This window comes from Dipodomys merriami, unplaced genomic scaffold (genome assembly GCF_024711535.1).
Source record: "Dipodomys merriami isolate MVZ:Mamm:240054 unplaced genomic scaffold, mDipMer1.0.p SCAF_7, whole genome shotgun sequence".
In the NCBI taxonomy this organism is placed as follows: domain Eukaryota; kingdom Metazoa; phylum Chordata; class Mammalia; order Rodentia; family Heteromyidae; genus Dipodomys; species Dipodomys merriami.
Genome location: NW_027206290.1, coordinates 49500422 through 49519385, shown reverse-complemented (window position 1 = coordinate 49519385; position 18964 = coordinate 49500422). Strand labels below are relative to the sequence as shown.

General features: G+C 40.8%; 1 protein-coding gene and 1 pseudogene across 3 annotated transcripts in view; one reads left to right on the top strand and one right to left on the bottom strand.

Annotated features, from left to right (window-relative positions):
- Positions 1-2396: 2396 nt before the first annotated feature.
- Stac (SH3 and cysteine rich domain) overlaps positions 2397-18964 on the bottom strand; it is a 142516-nt gene continuing 125948 nt past the window's right edge. For all 3 annotated transcript variants that reach the window (XM_070006575.1, XM_070006576.1, XM_070006577.1), the window contains exons 9-11: positions 18167-18218; positions 17268-17405; positions 2397-5121 (exon numbers count right to left, since the gene is read on the bottom strand). In XM_070006575.1, coding sequence (XP_069862676.1) covers positions 5008-5121; positions 17268-17405; positions 18167-18218 — 304 coding nt within the window. In that variant the 3' untranslated portion in view covers positions 2397-5007. The remainder of the gene's footprint in view (positions 5122-17267; positions 17406-18166; positions 18219-18964) is intronic.
- On the top strand, positions 9518-9999 carry LOC138817194 (large ribosomal subunit protein eL21-like; annotated as a pseudogene).

Genomic DNA, 18964 nt, shown 5'->3' with positions numbered 1-18964 from the left:
TTTGTTGAGTGGTGAGTCTGTGGAGCACACCTGTTCACTTAGTTTCCTGGGGATGCTATTTTGAGCAAGGCTGAACTTTCTTTTATTCTCAGATTTCTACCAGTCTACTCCCTGCTGGTCAGCGTTTGCTAATCCTCCAGAGGAGATCACTCTTCCTCCTGTGCTTTCTAACTCTACAGTATACAGGTCTCCACTTTCTCCTGCTCCCCTACAGACTCAGATTCTAGAGTAACACTTGTGTGTCTCTGTCCTTTTCAATGCTTCATCAGTATCTCAGTGGGACAGAGGAAGACAGTGGAAGCTGGAGGCCTGGAGGTTATTAGGTGGAAATACAAGAATCCTTTACTACAGAGTTTACCAAAGCTGTATTTCTTGCAATGTTATTCTAGGAAGAGTTAATCAGATTGCCCCAGTTCTAAATTTCCCCTCTGGATATTCAAAATGAGAATTAACAAAGTAATGGCTCTGAGAAGTCCTCAGTAAAGAAGCCAGGTTATTTAAATGTAAGCTGCTACTGGAGGAGAGGACAATTTGCAGCTGTTTCTCTGCCCTAGGTCTGCCAATATAGGCCATAGGACTGACCATTAGGTTTCCTTTCTAGTTATCTCCATGGAGCCACCTGTTACCTGGACTGACTGGTTTTTGGATTTCAAAGGTGGTTTTCCATTTCCCTTTAGTAATGAAGAAAACAAACTATTAAGTCCTGTTATGCATCATACCACTATCACTCCACCATTTGCTTTAAATATGTAGCCTTGATGTTAGACTTTTTCTCTTGATGAGTTACTCTGTGTGTGTGTGTGTGTGTGTGTGTGTGTGTGTGTGTGTGTGTGTGAGTGTGTGTATTTGTGGAGGGGTGTTATAGCTGGGCAAGGGGATAGTCTATGCAATCAGTTCTACTATTCACCATGCAGTCCCACTGCCCAAACTAACAGATCCACAGGCTTCTGCCAGACAGGTAGGGCTAAGGGAGTTCTCTTCTCCACCTTCTGCAACCACCATGCATGATCAATTAGTTCTTCATCCCAATATCAGTATGCTAGAGCAGTAGTGGTAAAGTGTAGGATGAGGCTACCCTGGGTAGCCTGACATGTAGGGCCTTTGTGGAGGCAGGGGACCAGGAGGTACAGGACATTTTTCACACTGGATGAATGTCCCAGATTCACTTTCTGTCCTTCATGTATGCACTCTCCCATCTTCCCTTGTCTGTTCACCAGTGTTTATCTCTTGAAGGCCTCTTCTGATCTTTATTCTAGTCACTTCTTGAGTCCTGGAAACCTTCAAGACTTTAGTAGGCTACAGCTATCCATGTTCCTGTCATTTCTGCTGATAAGCAGAGGAAGAGTTCTAGTACAAGGGGGAAACATCTGTGATGATCTATGCCAATCAGAGAATCTTCTACCTGTGAATGACTCTGGACCTTTAGGGAGCCCTAAACACTTCTATTTAGAGGACTGTTTACCTGGTAACATTTGGTATTTGAAAGCTTTTGAGTCTCAACATGCAAAAAGAATTATTTCTCCAGCTGGATGCTGGTGGTTCATACTGAAGGAGGGATACTGAATCTAACCGGCACCATCTTGGCCACATGGTAGATAATCAGGTACTGGGTTTAACTGGCCATCTTGTCTTCATGGTGGAGGCAGGGAAGTCCCGCCTCCTAGGTGGTGGGCATATCTGATTTCCTAGAGGCAGTGGCAGGGACTTGGACAATAGGTTATTGGACCTGCCAGTCTTGGTTCGTGAACTATCAAGCTCCCTGTGACCCTGCCCCCTGACCTGACTCTATCTACTCCCTGACCAGTGGACCAGTTCAGGTGTGGGTATGCCATGCTATGTGTCTCCTGCCTGCTTATGTCCTGTCTCCTGGCTCTCTTCAGGTCAACATGGCATCCCACATTAGCTCTCCATTAGAGCTGATCTGGTTTGTTGGCATTACTTTTCTGTTCTTTCTTTCCTCTCCTGCTCTCATGGTTTAGTTTCCTGACATGTTAAGTATATTCTCAGGGCTGCAGGTCTTTGTGACAAGAATCTGCCTGGCCTTCTAATAAAGACTCCTGATTTGACCTCTCAAACTGTGGCTTCTCTGCTTTCTTGCTGTACAGTAACACTTGTAATCCTAGCTAGTGAGGAGGCTAAGATCCAGAAGATCTTGGCTTAAAGCTATCCTGGGCATAAAAGATTGTGTGTTCTTGGGGCTGGGAAGGTAGCTCAGTGGTAGATCGCTTGCCTTGCATGCATGAGGCCCTGGGTTCAATTCCTCAGCACCACATAAGCAAAAAGAAAAAGCCGCAAGTGGCACTGTGGCTCAAGTGGTAGAGCGCTAGCCTTGAGCTGAAGAGCTGAGGGACAGCACTCAGGCACAGAGTTCAGGCCCCACGACCAGACCCCCCCCCAAAAAAAAAAGATTGTGTATCCAAAATAACCAGCAAAAATCAGAGCTGGAGCCATGGCTAATGTGGTAGAGTATAAGCCCAGCAAGCAAACCAGAACAAATGCAAGGCACTGAGTTCAAATACCAGTACCTCAAAAAAATATTTAAACAAAAACCAACCCCAAAATACTTTTCTCCTCTGGCTTAAATGATAAAACTCTCTGAGTTTTTTTTTTTTAATTTAAAGGTTACTCTTTCAAACTTCATGAATTAAAAAAAATCCATATTTATCCTGTTTATAAATCTCTTGTTTGGGCAGGGCTCTTCATGGAAGACCCATTACTGGTCTGTGACATCTAGAGACTCAGCTGCTGAAATGTCTGGTCCCTGCACTGGGTCTGTACTGCCTGATGGACTCAGGTAGACACCTTTTTATGTATGCCTCAAAGTTCCAAGAACGAGTGTTGTGGGTGACCAAGGCAAAGAAATGAGGCGTTTGGCCCAACCTCATGTTAGCATATAAGATGGGCCCTGATTTGATGTGGGAGGCACTGCACAAAGGCAAGAATGTCAGGAGATAGGGAATACGGGGCCACCACTTGGTAGGCTGGATACCACATACTCCTTCATCCTGCTTGAAAAGGCAAACTGAGTTTAAAATAAAAATGAGGCATCAAAAACTTTGGATGGCCCAGTATTGGTGGCTCATTCCTGTAACCTTAGCTACTCAGGAGGCTTAAAATCTGAGGATTGTGATTCAAAGCCAGCTTGGGCAGGAAAGCCCATGAAATTCTTATCTCTAGCTACCTGGGGGAAAAAAAGCCAGAAATAGAACTGTGGTTCAAATAGTGGAGCGCCAGCCTTGAGCAACAAAGCTAAGGTACAGCACCCAGGCCCTGAGTTCAAGCTCCTGTACCTGCACAAAAACAAACAACCTGGGATGTCCATTAGAGAGAAGAGGTCAGGACTCATGATTTTTTCCCCCCCCCTTATGCTCCTTCCAGCCACTGTGTTGTTTTTATTAAATGGACAGTTGAATGAGAGGCCAAGAGGGTCTGTGGTCAGCATTTGATTTTACAGAAAGGCAGTCATGTTAACCACCTGGGCTCTCAAAGAATCCATCTTAACTTGAACCTGGCTTTGCATATTGTACCCAGGCAGGGAACTCTGGATGCTGCCTGGAGAAGGGGTGTAAGGTATCCACACCAGTATGAAACCGGCAGCAACCCTAGATCAAGCTCCCAACTTCATGCTGAGCAAGAACAAAAAGGGAAACATGGACACTAATGATGCTTTGGTATGGGAGAATAATGTCACATGCACTGAATGCCCTCCTCTTAAGTCCTTTTCAAAACCAATGATTCTGATGATTTTATTGCTCTGTGACAAAGCAGATCAAACTGACATTAATTCCAAGGTCACTGTGAGTTGAAGATAAACCATATTAGTGACTGGGAGGATGCAGTTTGCATTTGTTAGGAGGGTGTAGGGAAGAGGCACTGCTGTGCAGTGTGTCCTTGTAAACATTGGCGCCAGGGCAGAGCAGTAGAGACACCTTAGGTGATGCTAGATGGGCCCAAGTTCCTCTGCTTCCAAATGGATGAAGCCATAGAGACTCCTTCCCAGTTTATATCGGCTAGGATATAATATACTACCCTAAAGGAGAATGGATTCCAAGTTGACTGTTTCTCCTAAGATGATGTTGTTGGAGACCCTCTGTGTCCCTGCTCCCCTTCATGGTGGGCTCAGCTTTCACATGGAGTGCTACAGGACACAGGAAGGAAAGTGCTGCTCTCAATACAGATGGAATGGAATGCAAATGAAGACCAAATGTGTTATCTGTGCTTCCCGGCTCCATTTGCTTCAGGAAAGAGCTTTATAACTGCAAGGATTAGATCATCTTCAAAACATACGGCTCTGTCCCTCCTCACCCCCCGTGACTTCTCCCTGATTATTTCTATGCCTTATCTTGCTCTGTCACCCCTGTGGGTTGCCAAAGTAGCAAGGACAGCCGGTTAGCAATTTGGGGGGCAAGTCTTATCTTTGTAGTGGGTGCGAGTCAACTGTACCATCACATCCAATACATATCGCCATGATGTACTTGGAGGACTGGAGAAAGACCTAATGATTAGGACAACACAACCACAAAGTGAGCAGGGCCCTGGGGGAGCACTGGAATGTTGGCAGCTGGGAAGCAGGCCTTCTTGATTCTCCTCAGAGAGAGTCAATGGCACTGCTTAGCCAGTACTAAGGACAAAGATCTGGTGCCAGTATCACACTAAGCTATACAGACCTAAGCCTCACATAGGAGGGGCCAACACTGCAGCCTGGAGCACACTCCAGCAGGTGGTGGACAGAGAGGGCATCATGTCTGCGACATCTGTGGCTATATCTCTGCTGCCACCACCAGGTGTGCATTTATTTCTGTCCCCTACTGTCTCAGCCTACTCCCCACATCAGGTATCCTGACATGGTGTATGATGGGCCCTATTTTGTAGCGGCTCCTCCAGTCTCAGACCCTTGAGTCTTATCTCCCTGTTTCCTGGGGGCTGGGTCAGCATAGCAGCTCCTTGGGGTGAACACAGTGAGATGAGCAGAGCTGTCCTACTACTGCACAGAGGAAGGGTCCATGGTCAGACGTTTTCTAGAACATTGAGGGGGACAAGGCCTCTCTTCTTCCCGCTGAGGACTCTGATGAAGCCATCTTCTTCATCTTCGTCTTCTTTTTCTTCAGAAGCCACACAAATCTGAATACCAAGAAAGAAGAAGCAATGCACTTTAGTGTCAGCAGGGGGAACAAATGTGAGATGGTTCTGAAGAGAACCACTGTTGTGATGCTTCTCCCACACGTCTTCCTTGAGTAGTGATTATATCCTAGGTTGGACACAGAGCCTGGGTGGGGGTCTTTGTGGGAGTGCCTCATTGATCATGTTGTTAGGAGGTGGGAAGACAGGGCATCAGGATAGGCAGGGGAAAAAGGTAAGTAAGAATGGGTACTGGGCTGGAGACAAGTCCAGCCTTAGCCACAGGATTTCTAGAGCATGGACTGACCTAAAGCACTGTCTAAATTTCTGTCCTCATAGGCCTGTATCAATCAGTACTGGATGTTGGCTGATGTGGTATAGTTGAGGCAGTACTGGTACCTCAAAGTGTCTTACTGAGAAGGAGCTATGAGGGATTTTAGCGGCTAGAAAATGAATATGTCCACCTAACAAGAAGGACACAGGCAGAACTCCAGCAGAAATCACCAGAGCAGGCTCTTCTGTCATACAGAATAAGAGGCTGGAGTAGGACCTGTAAAGAGGTTCATTTGTGACCCCTGGTGTTTGGGGACACATAATGGACTGGTTGTGCTTCAGAAATTTATTGTGTAGAAATCTACTTGAATGGAAAGAGGCTTAGTGGAACAATTAGGGGCCAGTGTAAGACCAGAAGCACAGAGGCTGGCTGACTTTCTTGGAGACCAGGTGACCGTGTGTGTGTGTGTGTGTGTGTGTGTGTGTGTGTGTGTGTGTGTGTGTGTGTGTGCATGCAAGAGAGAACACAAATGAGTGTGTCAGGGGTCATACTGTCTCTAACCAGAGCCTGATGGATACGATGAGACTGCCCCCAAAGGACCACCTGATTTTCAGAATCAGAGATCTGACTTTGCCCATGTCATAAATACATCAGAGATCATTGTGATGGGAAGGAAATATATGTTCTAAGAAAACAAACCTCAAATTACCTCTATAGCCTGACAGAATAAATTTTCCCCACTGCAGCACCCAAAGTCAGTAAGTCCAGCCAGTCAGCAACAATGAAAAATCGGAACATCTATCCTGGTGCTTATTTTGTAAAGGTCAGGTAGAGCTGAAAGCCTTGCATACATCTAGAAAGACAAATACTCCCTGGCCCATCACAAGTATGATGACTGCAAAGGCCATGCTGGTTTTGCTCTCTGACTATCCTGAGGATAACACTTCCTAAGCTAGCAGCACAAAGCAGGAGTATTTAGGGAATGGATTGGTGGATGGAGAAATGGCACTAGCCGGAATAGATATGGTAACCTGACTGAGCCTAGTTCTTCAAGAAATGATGTTTAAGCAGAGGGAGGTGTTATGGATAGGAAAACAAGACAATTCCAAGACTAAGTTCCCCTGTCAAGAAATTGTGGCACTTCCGGAGTAATAGTAAAAGTTCACTGTGTCACGATAGAGATGGAGGAAGTAGGGAGTGGGAGAGGAAGTGGAACACACCATCATAGTCTAGAATGTGCAGGAAATACCAGCCATTCAAACCCCTTACCCCACCTTTGGGACCTATTTCAACAAGTACTTCTGGGAAGCAAGACAACCATTAAAAAAATCCCACTTGGAGGATGAGATCAGTTCAATGAATTTAATTAGGATTGGTGAAGTCACTAAGATACAGGCGAACAGCAGAATAAAACTCAAGGCTCTCTGTCATGTGAAGAGGGCAAGCATGACCCCTGGCCACCAATCAGAAGGGGGTTAAAAGGGGTTGTAAGTGAAGAAATAAGACAGTCAGATTTGTCGCAAACAGTAGTGTTTTCCCTTGCCTTCTCTCCTATCCTGTTCCTTCTCACTCTGCTTTCCTCTTGTCTCTTATCTTCCTATCCTTCCTTCTCCTTGTCTCTCTCTAGTCAGAATACTTCCCGAAGCTCTCTTTGTCTATCATTTAATCCAGCAATGATAGGTTGAATTTTTATACTATTTTTCTCTCTCTGACTTACCTGTTTCATCCCCTACCTACATTTTATTGTCTCTCCGCCTCAGCCAGATACATCTGTATGCTTCTAAGGACTTAGCAATTAGATGTGGCCCGGAATCTGTAATCCTAGACAGTCAAAGGCAATTTTCCATTTCTATTTCCACAACCCTAAATCACATCTGCAAAGTACCTTTCACAGGAAATCTGGATTCGTTTCCTATTGGTGTTATAACAGATTACCATGGATTTAGTGGTTTAAAGCAACAAAGATATATTATCTTATCATTCAGGAGGTCAGATGGAAGCTGTCAGGGAGAATGTGTGTCTTTGTCTTTTCCAGCTACTAGAGCCTATGTATCATCCTTGGCCCCTGGGCCTTTCCCTCATCTTCAAGGGCAATGGTACAGCATCTTTGGATCTCTCACTTTCTCTCTGACTTCTGCTTCTGTCATTCCATCTACTTTTCTGCCTCTAATCTTCTTGTCTTGCTCTGATAAGAACCTTTGGATTTAATACTGGATTCACTCACAGCATCCAAGACAATCTCCCCACCAGAGACCCTCACCTTAATCATATCAACAACATTCCTATTGCTGTATAAGATATCATATTCAAAGATTAGGCGATGGGTAGTTTGGGGAAGTGATATTTTATGTAACAAGATGAAAGGATTAAAAACATTGCAGGAAATATGTACATATATCAGAAAAGATAACATCAGATTCAGAAGGATGAAAGAAGGGAGATTGTTCTTGATGTTAGAAGAAAAGAATCTCTTGATTTTCAAGGTGTCATAAGATGCAAAAAAATACACTGCAGAAGCAAGGAGAACAAGGAGAAACAACTACAAGAGAATAAAGGCTATATTAAAGGCTAAAGTAAGAAGAAATAAAAGATTTAATTGAAACTTAAGAAAATCAAAGTGAAGTAGGGACTATGTTGAAAATTAAGAGGAAAAGGAGACAGATATTAAATGAAAAATGATAAAGAGATGAAAACTACTTGGTAAATAACATGAACTGGAGATGACCCAACTGAAGAATTAGTAAGCTCTGGAAGAAGGGGTATTTTTAATACATTTTTTATTGTAAAGATACTGTACAGAGGGGTTACAGTTACATGAGTAAGGTAATGAATACATTTCCTATTGAGCATTGTTATCCCCTCCTTTGTTTTTTCCCTACCATCCCTTGGAGGAAGAAGTATTAAAATCGAAAGGCAAATAATAAACTAGGAGAAACGTTGGCCACAGATGACAGACCAGCTATAAATATTTTGAAAAGATAGAAAACTTTTTTAAATAGTGTAAGAAAATGGGCAATGTACATAAGCAGATTATTCAAATGCCCAATAGATATGCTACAAAATTTTGAGCTCTTACAGTACCCAGGAAATGCAGAATAATATATATTCTTCAACTATTAGAATGATATATATCAAATCTAGTTATGTTTACTAAAGGCTCTGCAGGCCATATAATTTCTGCTCAGTTCAGTTGTTATAGGATGAAAGGAGCCATAGTGTGTGTGTGTGTGTGTGTGTGTGTGTGTGTGTGTGTGTGTGTGTGTGTGTGTGTGTGTGTGTATGTGTATGAGTGCAATGAGATGTAAAGAATTTAGCTACTTTTTTTTTCAATGCTAAGATTGAAACCAGGAATTTGAGCTTGAATGTAGCTATATCCTAAGAATGCTTCTTTAAAAAAAATAGTTAATTTGGAGTGCACTGTGGCTCAAGTGGTAAAGTGCTAGCCTTGAGCTGAAGAGCCAAGGGACTGCTCCCAGGCCCAGAGTTCAAATCCTATGACTGACAAAAAAAAAGAATAGTTAATTTAAATCTTATCATCTTTACATAGTTGTATGAAGAGGTTTAATTCAACATGTCAGTGAGTACAATGCATCCAAAGCAGAGTAGATTGGTTCCAGTGGCTCATGTCTGTAGTCTTAGCTACCTGCCTATATTCCTAGCTATATTTCTATTCTCCTAGTTAGAGAACAGAAAGATGGTAGTTAGAGGCCAATGTGAACAAAAACATACACAAGACCCCTTCTCAACTGAGAGCTGAGTTGGTGGTGAGTTCCCTGTCATCCTAGAAAAATACACCTAACATAGACACATTGAGCTCAGACATGCATTCAGACAGTAACTTAGAGTCAATTTCAAAAATAACCAGCCAAAAACAGGATTAGAGGTATGGCTCAGTGGGAGGAGAGTTTGTCTAGCAAGAACAAGGTCTTGAGGTCAATTTCCAGCAATGTCAAAACACACAAAGTGGATGAGATTTGGTCAATAAGCCTTAAGTTGTCATCCCAGGTTCTATATGCAACTGTTAAAAAATTGTGTTTTGATTAACAGATGACTATTTTAAAAATTAGGAAACTAAACTTTTTTTCTTTTTTGGCTGCAACTGCCATCTTCCAGTAATTTGCCAAAATGGCGAACACAAAGGGAAAGAGGAGAAGTACTTGATACATGTTTTCTAGGCCTTCAGGATACATGGAATTGTTCCTTTGGGCCCATACATGAGAATCTACAAGAAGGGTGATGGTGTAGATATCAAGGGAATGAGTACTGTTCAAAAAGAAATGCCCCACAAATGTTACCATAGCAAAACTGGAAGGGTCTATAATGTTACCCAGCATGCTGTTGGCATTGTTGTGAACAAGCAAGTTAAGGTCAGAGTCCTTGTCAAGAGGATAAATGTGCATATTGAGCATATTAAACACTCTAAGAGCTGAGATAGCTTCCTGAAACAAGTGAAGGAAAATGAGCAGAAAAAGAAGGAAGCCAAAGAGAAAGGAACCTGGGTTCAACTGAAGTGCCAGCCTGCTCCACCCAGAGAAGCACACTTTGTTAGAACCAACAAAAAGGAGCCTGAGCTATTGGAACCTATTCCCTATGAATTCACGGCCTAAGAGATGTATAAAAATAAAAGACTGCTGGACTATAAAAAATTAGGAAACTAAACAGAATGGTAGTAAACTATTGAAAGATAATGAAAATACTTTTTAAAAAAGGAAAAGTTTTTTTTTAAGCTGACATTTTTTGTGTATTTTTGTAATTGTAAAAATGCTGTACAGAGGGGTTACAGTTACATGAGCAAGGTTTCCTATTGAGCATTGTTGCCTCTTCCTTTGTTTTCCCCCTACCATCCCTTCTCTCCCACCTCCACAACTACCACCCCTCCACCCCCCCATCTCCCTACCCTCTGCTGAAGTTGTAAAGTTCACTTTCTTTCTTTCTTTCTTTCTTTCTTTCTTTCTTTCTTTCTTTCTTTCTTTCTTTCTTTCTTTCTTTCTTTCTTTCTTTCTTTCTTTCTTTCTTTCTTTTTCTTTCTTTCTTTCTTTCTGGGTCTGGTTGTGGGGCCTAAACTCTGGGCCTGGGCGCTGTCCCTCAGCTCTTCAGCTCAAGGCTAGCGTTCTACCACTTGAGCCACAGCACCACTTCTGGCTTTTTCTTTTTGCTTATGTGGTGCTGAGGAATCGAACCCAGGGCCTCAGGCATGCAAGGCAAGCACTCTACCACTGAGCCACCTTCCCAGCCCTAAAGTGTGTTTTCAACATAGTGTTTTTTACATTTCACTGTTGCAACGGGTCAACCTATATCCTTATTTAAGCATTTTGTTTTTTCCCTTCCCCTCCCTGAATTAGAGAAGTATATATACAAGATGCAAGGCACCAACATCAAATACAGTGAAAACAAGGGTTATACCGTGGGGGAGGAACATACAAAGAAACTAAAAATCACATGGTACATTATAAATATGTTAGAAACAATAGCAAGAAAGAGAAAAGATATTTGTGTCCCTATCTTGGGGTTCATTTTGCTTAACATCATCTTATATGGTCACATGTACATAGCTTTTGGCCTTTTCTGCTTTTCCTACACATTTAGTAGTATTATCAAATAAGGGAAACTATGAGACTTATGTTTCTTTGGGCCTGGTTTACTTCACTTAATATAATAAAAAAGGAAAAGTTTTAAAACTAGGAAATGAATATGGCCAGATTTGAAAATCCAAGATTATTATGTAAAAGTCAATTGCATCATATACTACAATCCCAAATCTTCAAAATATGATTGAATAGCATGATTTTTAATAGCAAAAATGTAAATTAAGAGGAAAATTTGGTATGAAATATGCCACAGTATTTATGTTAATTATAGTTGATGATTGAATTGCTTGTGGTTATTATTTTCTGTTTTAAAAAATATTACTTGCTGTTTTCTCCATAATAAATGAATTCTATTTTTATAACCTAAAAATAACTTCTATGTTTTTTTAATGTTTTAATAGAACAGAAGGAATGAATAAAAATAGTTCAGTAGGTACAATAGATTTAGAGATGAGTGTATAGAAACATGAACACTTTTAACTTAAAAAATTGAGAACATACTCTTGCATTAATGCAAATGCATCTATGTTCATAAGGGCTGTTAATTCTATCTGGAAGCAAGAGCTCTGTGAAAAAAACAATATCATAATTATAAGACAGATTATACCAGAGGTAGAACTTTGATTTAACAAAAAATAATGCTTTGACTTTATTTTCAGAATGGAAAGTCTTCAGTTTTCCTGTTAATAACCAATCATCTCTTTATATTTTTGAGCTATAAATATCACACTACTGGTTTTTGGTTGGTGCTGACTGAGTAGTTTTAGGTGTCATTATTCACCCCAGGGTGGATGAATTCTCCATTTAGGCTCTGCTCTGAGGGATTACAGTGGTGAGAAATGACCTTTATTAAGCACCTACCATGTCTAGGTATTTCTAGCTTTACACAGGTGACCTCAGTGAACTCTCACATTAAGAAGAAAATGTCACTGTGCTGATTTTATGGGTGAGAATGTTGCCATTCAGAGGTGACTGGCACAATCACACAAGATACAGGTCAATTTTAATGTGACATTGGAATTTGTCTTCTTGCTACTCCATTACATTTTCCCAATTAATAAGCAATTTTTGAAATCTTCCACCTAAAGTAATTTAGGATACTCAAATAGAAGCCAAGTTTGAAATTTGTTTTTCATAACAGATTTCTCAAGTGCAGATTTTGTTTCATGTGGCCGATTTATTAAAATAAAACAAAATAAACAACAAAACTTGCCACACATTAATGACAGAAGTTGAAAATAGAAAACTTGTATAAGGTCAAGAGACCTCATTATCTATATTTATATCTATAACTATATCTATCTATATCTAATTGGAAGTGACCCATACCTGAGGGTATAAAGATGCTTTCAAGAATAACTATGAATAGGCCAGCTGCTGGTGGCTCATGCCTGTAATCCTAGCTACTCAGGAGGCTGAGATCTGAGGATTAGGGTTTGAAGCCAGCCTGGGAAGGAAAATCCTTGAGACTCATCTCCAATTAACCACTAGAGAACAAGGAGTAATGCTGTGGCTCAAAGTGGTAGAGCCACTAGCTTTAAGCAAGAAAGCTCAGGGACAGTGCCCAGGCCCTGAGTTCAAGACCCATGACTGACAAAAAAAAGGAGAAAAAAGAATAACTGCCAGACCTAAAGTGAGATAATAGAAATAAAAGCCATTCTCAACCTTTAGTTTAGGAGTTTGTAAAAGAAGTCTACTATGATCTGTACTGGCGAAGTTCTGAGTATATTCTAGGATGTATTTTTAACAAATGATTCTGGTTCAGAGAAAAGTCTGATTCAGGTGGTCCAAAATCCCTACGAGAAGACTGGACAGAAGATCAAGGATGATGGCATTTTGCTCAACACCCATATAAAGCAGAGCTATTAGGTTCCAGATTTGTGCTGGCATGTTTTATATTTAGCATGTCTAGCTGTAGAGCCTGCATGGATTTCCTCCCTGCTCACCTGACTCCCATACCCAGAAGAACCACAGGGTGCAGTAATTACAATATGAGGACTATTTCCCCCAAAAGTTGTTTGGGATAATATGCCAAGGAATTCGTGGGAGACACTGAGCAGATGTTCTGTTTCTAGACACTGATCAACCTGAACAAATTTTAATTTGTCTTCTGGTTTCACAGATTTGTAATTTAATAACATAAGACAATGCTTATCTTTAATGGGGATGCCAAGATTATTCTGAAGAAACAAACAAACACAGTAGCAAAATTACTTAGTAACATTTCCAGCATCTCTTCTGAGTTTATTTTCCTTAAAAGACTTTCCACTTTTTTTAAGATAGGGAGGATATAGTTGGATAAACTTAGAGAAGTTTGAAATGTTGGTAGGACATTCAAGATGGGAATAGTGTTTGCTCTTTGGGATGTACATGGCATTAGAGATGAGGTCTCAGCTTCATGATGTTGATTCCAATGTCTGCTACAGAGATCAGCTCCACAGGCAGCCCAGATAAGCAATCATTTGCTTTCAAGAGGTCTCCTGGTCTGCAACATTTGCTCTTTCCTTTGTTCCCTCTTTCTAGAGAGAAATAACAGCTGGGGACTCAAATAATTGAACACCTGCCTAGCAAGCACAAGGCTCCGTGTTCAAACGCCAGTACCACCACCAGCAAAACCAAAAGGAAAGAAAAATAGAAATAATGAATAATCATTTACAAACTTCACAGGATATGTGTGACCTTGAAAATGTAGACATGTGAGCTTTATAGAAGAAGGGATTGTGGGATTCCCTAGGTGGGCTGTTATTAAAGATTATTTGTCATGTGTCATAAACTGTATCTCCAATTTACTTGCAAAGCACCTTGTGGATGGACGAGGGTGTCTTGCTCTTACTCTGTGGAGATTTTGGCCAAGTGACATGTCAGGACAGACACCAGCTTCAGGGAAAAGAAATGACTTCAGGTGGAAAATCATGGCAAAACAACCACAGCTTTGATCTCTGTTTGTCTGTCTGTCTGTCTGTCTGTCTGTTTGTCTGTCTGTCTGTCTCTGTCTCTCTTTCTGTCTGTCTCTTTTGTTGGTTGTGGGGCTTGAACTCAGGGTCTGGGCATTATACCTGAGCTCTTTTTGCTCAAAGCCAAAGCGCTACCACTTGAGTCACAGTTCCACTTTGGGTTTTCTGGTGGTTAATTGGAGACAAGTGTCTCACACACACTTTCCTGCTGAGGCTGGCTTCGAATTGCCATCCTCAGATCTCAGCCTCCTGAGTAGACAGTATTACAGGCATGAGCCACTGGTGCCTGGTGGTTCTCTTTAAACATATGTTATGTCCAAAGTGACTAGGCAAAAAAAGAGGTTGTAAAATTTACAAAATGCAGTGTGTCCTAAACTGGGCATATAAGGTAAGTAAGTTTTAGAAAAGAGAATGCCAATTACAAAAGAAACTCCAAAAACCTGGTTAAAAATTAGAGTTCAAGTCACCAATTTCTTAATATTAGACATCTTAACAATCAATAAGCTAGCAGGGTGCCAGTGACTCATGTCTGTAAACCCATGGATCTGAGGATTAAAGTTTGAAGTCAGACCCGACAGGCAAATGTTAATGGCAATTTACTTGCAAAACACTGCAAGTGGAGGCTTACATTTCACCCAATCTTGGACGAAAGTTCCTTAGTTCAAGTCGCATTACTGGTATACACACGCGCACGCGTACACACACACACACACACACACACACACACACACAGAGTCAATAAGCTTAGCTGGCAAATAACTCTAGTATTGGTATTTATGTAGATAGCAGCCACTACCATTAGACATGGCAGTGTGTGGTGTGGTCTTGTATATCACAAATATATGAACTTGCATATATTGGGGCAGGCTCAGGAAGCCTCAGCAAGATAAGACTATTATTGTTTTCCTTTTAAATTTAAGTGTTCAAAATTCATACCATGAAAATAACAAGTGGAAGTCAAAAGTCCTTATATTTATATATTTATTATATTTAATATATTTATATCATAGTCATATTATTTTTCACACCCATTGTATCATTTCCATTTAAGATCCTTCACTCTTTTTACAAGTATCTTTTAAGGTGGTGAGAAGCTAGGTACACTAGCACACAGCTATGATCACAGATACCGCAGAAGTGAAGGCAGGAAAAATCCAAGTTTAAAGCTGGCCCAGGAAAAACTGGGAGATACTATCTCAAAAGTAAAATGTGAACAACAGAGCTGGGAGCGTGGCTCAAATGGTAGAATACTTGGTTAGCAAGAATGAGGCTCTCAATTCCAAGTACTGAAAAGAAAGGAAAGAAGAAAGAAAGAAAGAAAGAACTACAGACAGATACAAAGACCTAAAGACAAAAGCAAGAAGCAGGAGGTATGATTCAGACACATGGTCCAGGGTTTGCCACTGTCTGTGAACACTTCTTTCAATCTTTGTCATGGCAGTGACCAGACCATCTGGTCTCTGATGCCAGTTTTGCTGCCCTATTTTATGACCCTTATCTTCTCTAGGGCCATGATGCCACTGGAACCTGAGACTGACTCAATGGACCCTGTGGTGGTGGTGAGTGGAAGTGGGAGGGAGCTGTAGGAAGGAGGCCTTTTGAAGTCCCTGGGTCACATCTCTTACTCAATCGGTTTTGCCATGGTTCCAAGAATAAAAGTAGGGCTTCAGGCCCCTCTGCATCTGCTTTTCTCCCTTTATGTTTACTTAGGAGAGCAGTGACTGGGACCTGGGTCTGCTTCCAGTATTTTGTCCATAATACTAGCATCACCTTTCTAACATTATTTCAGTGGTAAAGCCTTATTGTTGACATAATCGTGATGTGAAATGATTCCTAATTCCCACCATTATGAACACCACTCTGATGTCTGTCATCTCTTTCTTCTTGCATTTGATTATTTTCATGAGTGCATTATAAAATCTAGAATTACTGCCTTCATGAGGTTGATCGGTTTCCATGGTTTTTGGTATATGGAACCAAATACTATCCAAAATGAACGGACTTAGATCTCTCAGAATTTATGAAAAGCCCAAGTCATTGACTCCATGCACCATTTTTGTAAAAGTATACAGATGAGGAAAAAGATACTCAGAATAATGGTATCTTATTTTTTTAATATTTTTATTTCCTTAAATATAAGGAGAGAATTTAGCTTTAAAAATCTACTGTTTCTATATTTTTCTTTAAAGGATTATAAATCAGATATAAAGTAATGGGAGATTTTTAAAAAAAATATGTGACTCAGAAACTGTTTTGAAGGGAATTCTAAAAAAAGACATTCAAGATCTGCTTTGGGCAACTGTATTGAACAAATATGTACTACAATTATTAATGGATTTTTTTTCATATTGTACTTCCTGGCAGGGTTAGCCTTATCATTTTCAACTAGAGGTCTTCATTGCCTTGAGTGATATCAGAATTATTATACCAAGAAAGCAGGAAGAGAGGGGCAAGTTTTTGTTTTCCTAAATTGGAAATCGAAATCCACTGTGAGATGTTTATTATTGGGAGTGAAGAGAAATTTCTAACTCCCCAAATCCTCTCCTAATGCATCGAGATCAGACTTGGAAGTCAGAGAATATAGTGAGGACAGAAAAATGAGAGGAGAGGAGTTTCAGATAAGCAAGAGGGAAAGGAAATCTCTTTCTGTTGGAAGAAGGGAGAATGGACAGAGTTAAGATGTGGTTTTCTTTCTTTGCATCACTATTCCAAGGATGAAGTAAAGAATCCAGAAGCAAGGAGGGCAAGCAGGGCATTCAGGAAAAATGGACAGCTTTTAAAGCACACTCAGTTCAGTGTAGCCCTGGAGCGAGACGGTGCATAGCACCTATAGATTAGATGATGGGAGGGGTTTCACCTGTGGGACTGAGCTAGTCTTTAGTTATCTATGTTGTTATATACTGAGTTTTATGCAGTCTGTTGAACAGTGGAAAAGAAGACCAAAAAGGGTCCCTGTGATTAGAAGCAAATGCAAGGAGCCGTGGAGCACAGCAGCAGGTAACAAACTGTCCTCAAAGACACTTGTGGACACAAGCACAGAGTTTAAACTGAGGAGGCTGCTTATTTATATCCATGACTGGCAAGTCTGCAGGTCAAGCAAAGGATGAGATGCCCTCACCCTATTCCTGTGTTATCTATGGTTCCTCTTGTGAGCATACACCACACAGCGACTTTCCTAACCTTTGGAGTTAGGAGATCTTATTTGTTCAAATACTATTGGCCTAAGGATGTCTTTTCCCAAGTGAAGCAAATACTTCATCATCTCACTCGTCCTGACTTATGTATGGGGCTGGCTTTGGTGACACCTGGTATGCGTTTGTGTGTGGTACTCACTTGGTTCTCTTTCAGTGTTATCTGTCCCTGTTCCTTGCACCCGATGAAGGTTCTAACACACCTGAAAATCTTCTCATTTTGTTGTACTCTCTGGACAAAGTTGGCTGGAAAGAAGCCAATCCTGTCTTGAATTTTTCCCTGAAAGAAAACAGGAGGATTTATAGGCAACTGTAATACTTATTGTAACTTCCCCTTTCCCCTTTCTTTCTTTCTTTCTTTCTTTCTTTCTTTCTTTCTTTCTTTCTTTCTTTCTTTCTTTCTTTCTTTCTTTCTTTCTTTCTTTCTTTCTTTCTTTCTTTCTTTCTCTCTCTTTCTTTCTTTCTCTCTCTTTCTTTTCCTTCCTTCCTTCCTTCCTTTTTGTCTCTCTCCCCACTCGGATTTGAACTCATGGCCTTGTGATTGCTAGCACTCATGATTGACTGACTGCCACTTGAACCACTCACTCGAACACCCAGCTCTTTTTATTGCTTTAGTTTTCTTTTTGGGTAGAATTTCAGGATTTTTTGTTTTTTGCCTGGGACCAGACTGGTACCATGATCTTCCTACCTACACCTCCTGTGAAGATGGGATAGCAAGTATGCCTCAACACACATTGTTTATTGAGATAGGGTCGGCCATGGAGCTTGAACTCTGGGCTTGGGCACTGTCCCTGCACTTTTCAGCTCAAGGAGAGCACTCTACCACTTAGCGCCACTTCTGGTTTTCTAGTGGTTTATTGGAATAAGAGTCTCACAGACTTTCCTGCCTGGGCTGGCTTTGAACGGTGATCTTCAGATCTCAGTCTCCTGAGTAGTAGGATTACAGGCATGAGCCTGTGCCCAGCTCTTGCTAGATTTTTCCTGGGCTGGCCCCACAGGCATGTGTATTGTGCCTATAAGGGCATGCTAAGTAATACTTACTTTCCACCAGTCTTCATTGGAATCCTCTAGAAGAGTAATCATGTCTCCTGGACTAAAATGAAAAATGGGTAAATTGAATGGGCCAGTAGAGAAAGCAAAAAAAGGAAGGAAAGAAAAATAAGTACTATTAAAACTGAGCAAGATGCACTGTATGCATATGTTGAATGGCAACTCCTTTGTACAACTATTTAAAGATAATGAAATATCTGATGTAATGGTTTTTCATTCATGTAAACAATCCTAAAATCAATAGAAATAAAATAAACATGACTTTTTTTGCCAGCTATTTCCTACCCAAGAAAATAGAAAGCAAACATAATTTAAGTGCTTTAATTAAAAATTACTTTTTAAAAATCTTTAAAATACCATAGTCATCTTCTATGTTGCTATCCTTTGGAGTTTGTTCTAGCTAGATTTGTTTGTGTGTTTACATCTTTTATCAAGACTTGCTGAGCTTAATCTGAAGATTTCAGAGGTTTTGCTGGTGGTGTGTTGGAGTTACAGTTACTACCTGCTACTTCTTGTTTGCTTCCCCACCCCCCCCTCCTCAAACTCATGTAACATATGTGAGTGCGCAAGTGTGTAGGCCTGTATGTTAATTCCTTACCGGAGATTTTGCAATCTGAAGCCTCTTTCTTTTCACCTGGGGAAGGTTTCTGTTTGTGTTTCATTGTTTTACTCTTCTCTTTCCCCTTTCCTTCTAGAGCTTCCAGTCAACATATGTCAGACTTCCTATATCTCTTTTCTTTCATATGAATTTGTCATCTTTTTTTCCCCTCTGTGTTAGCTTTTTTCTTA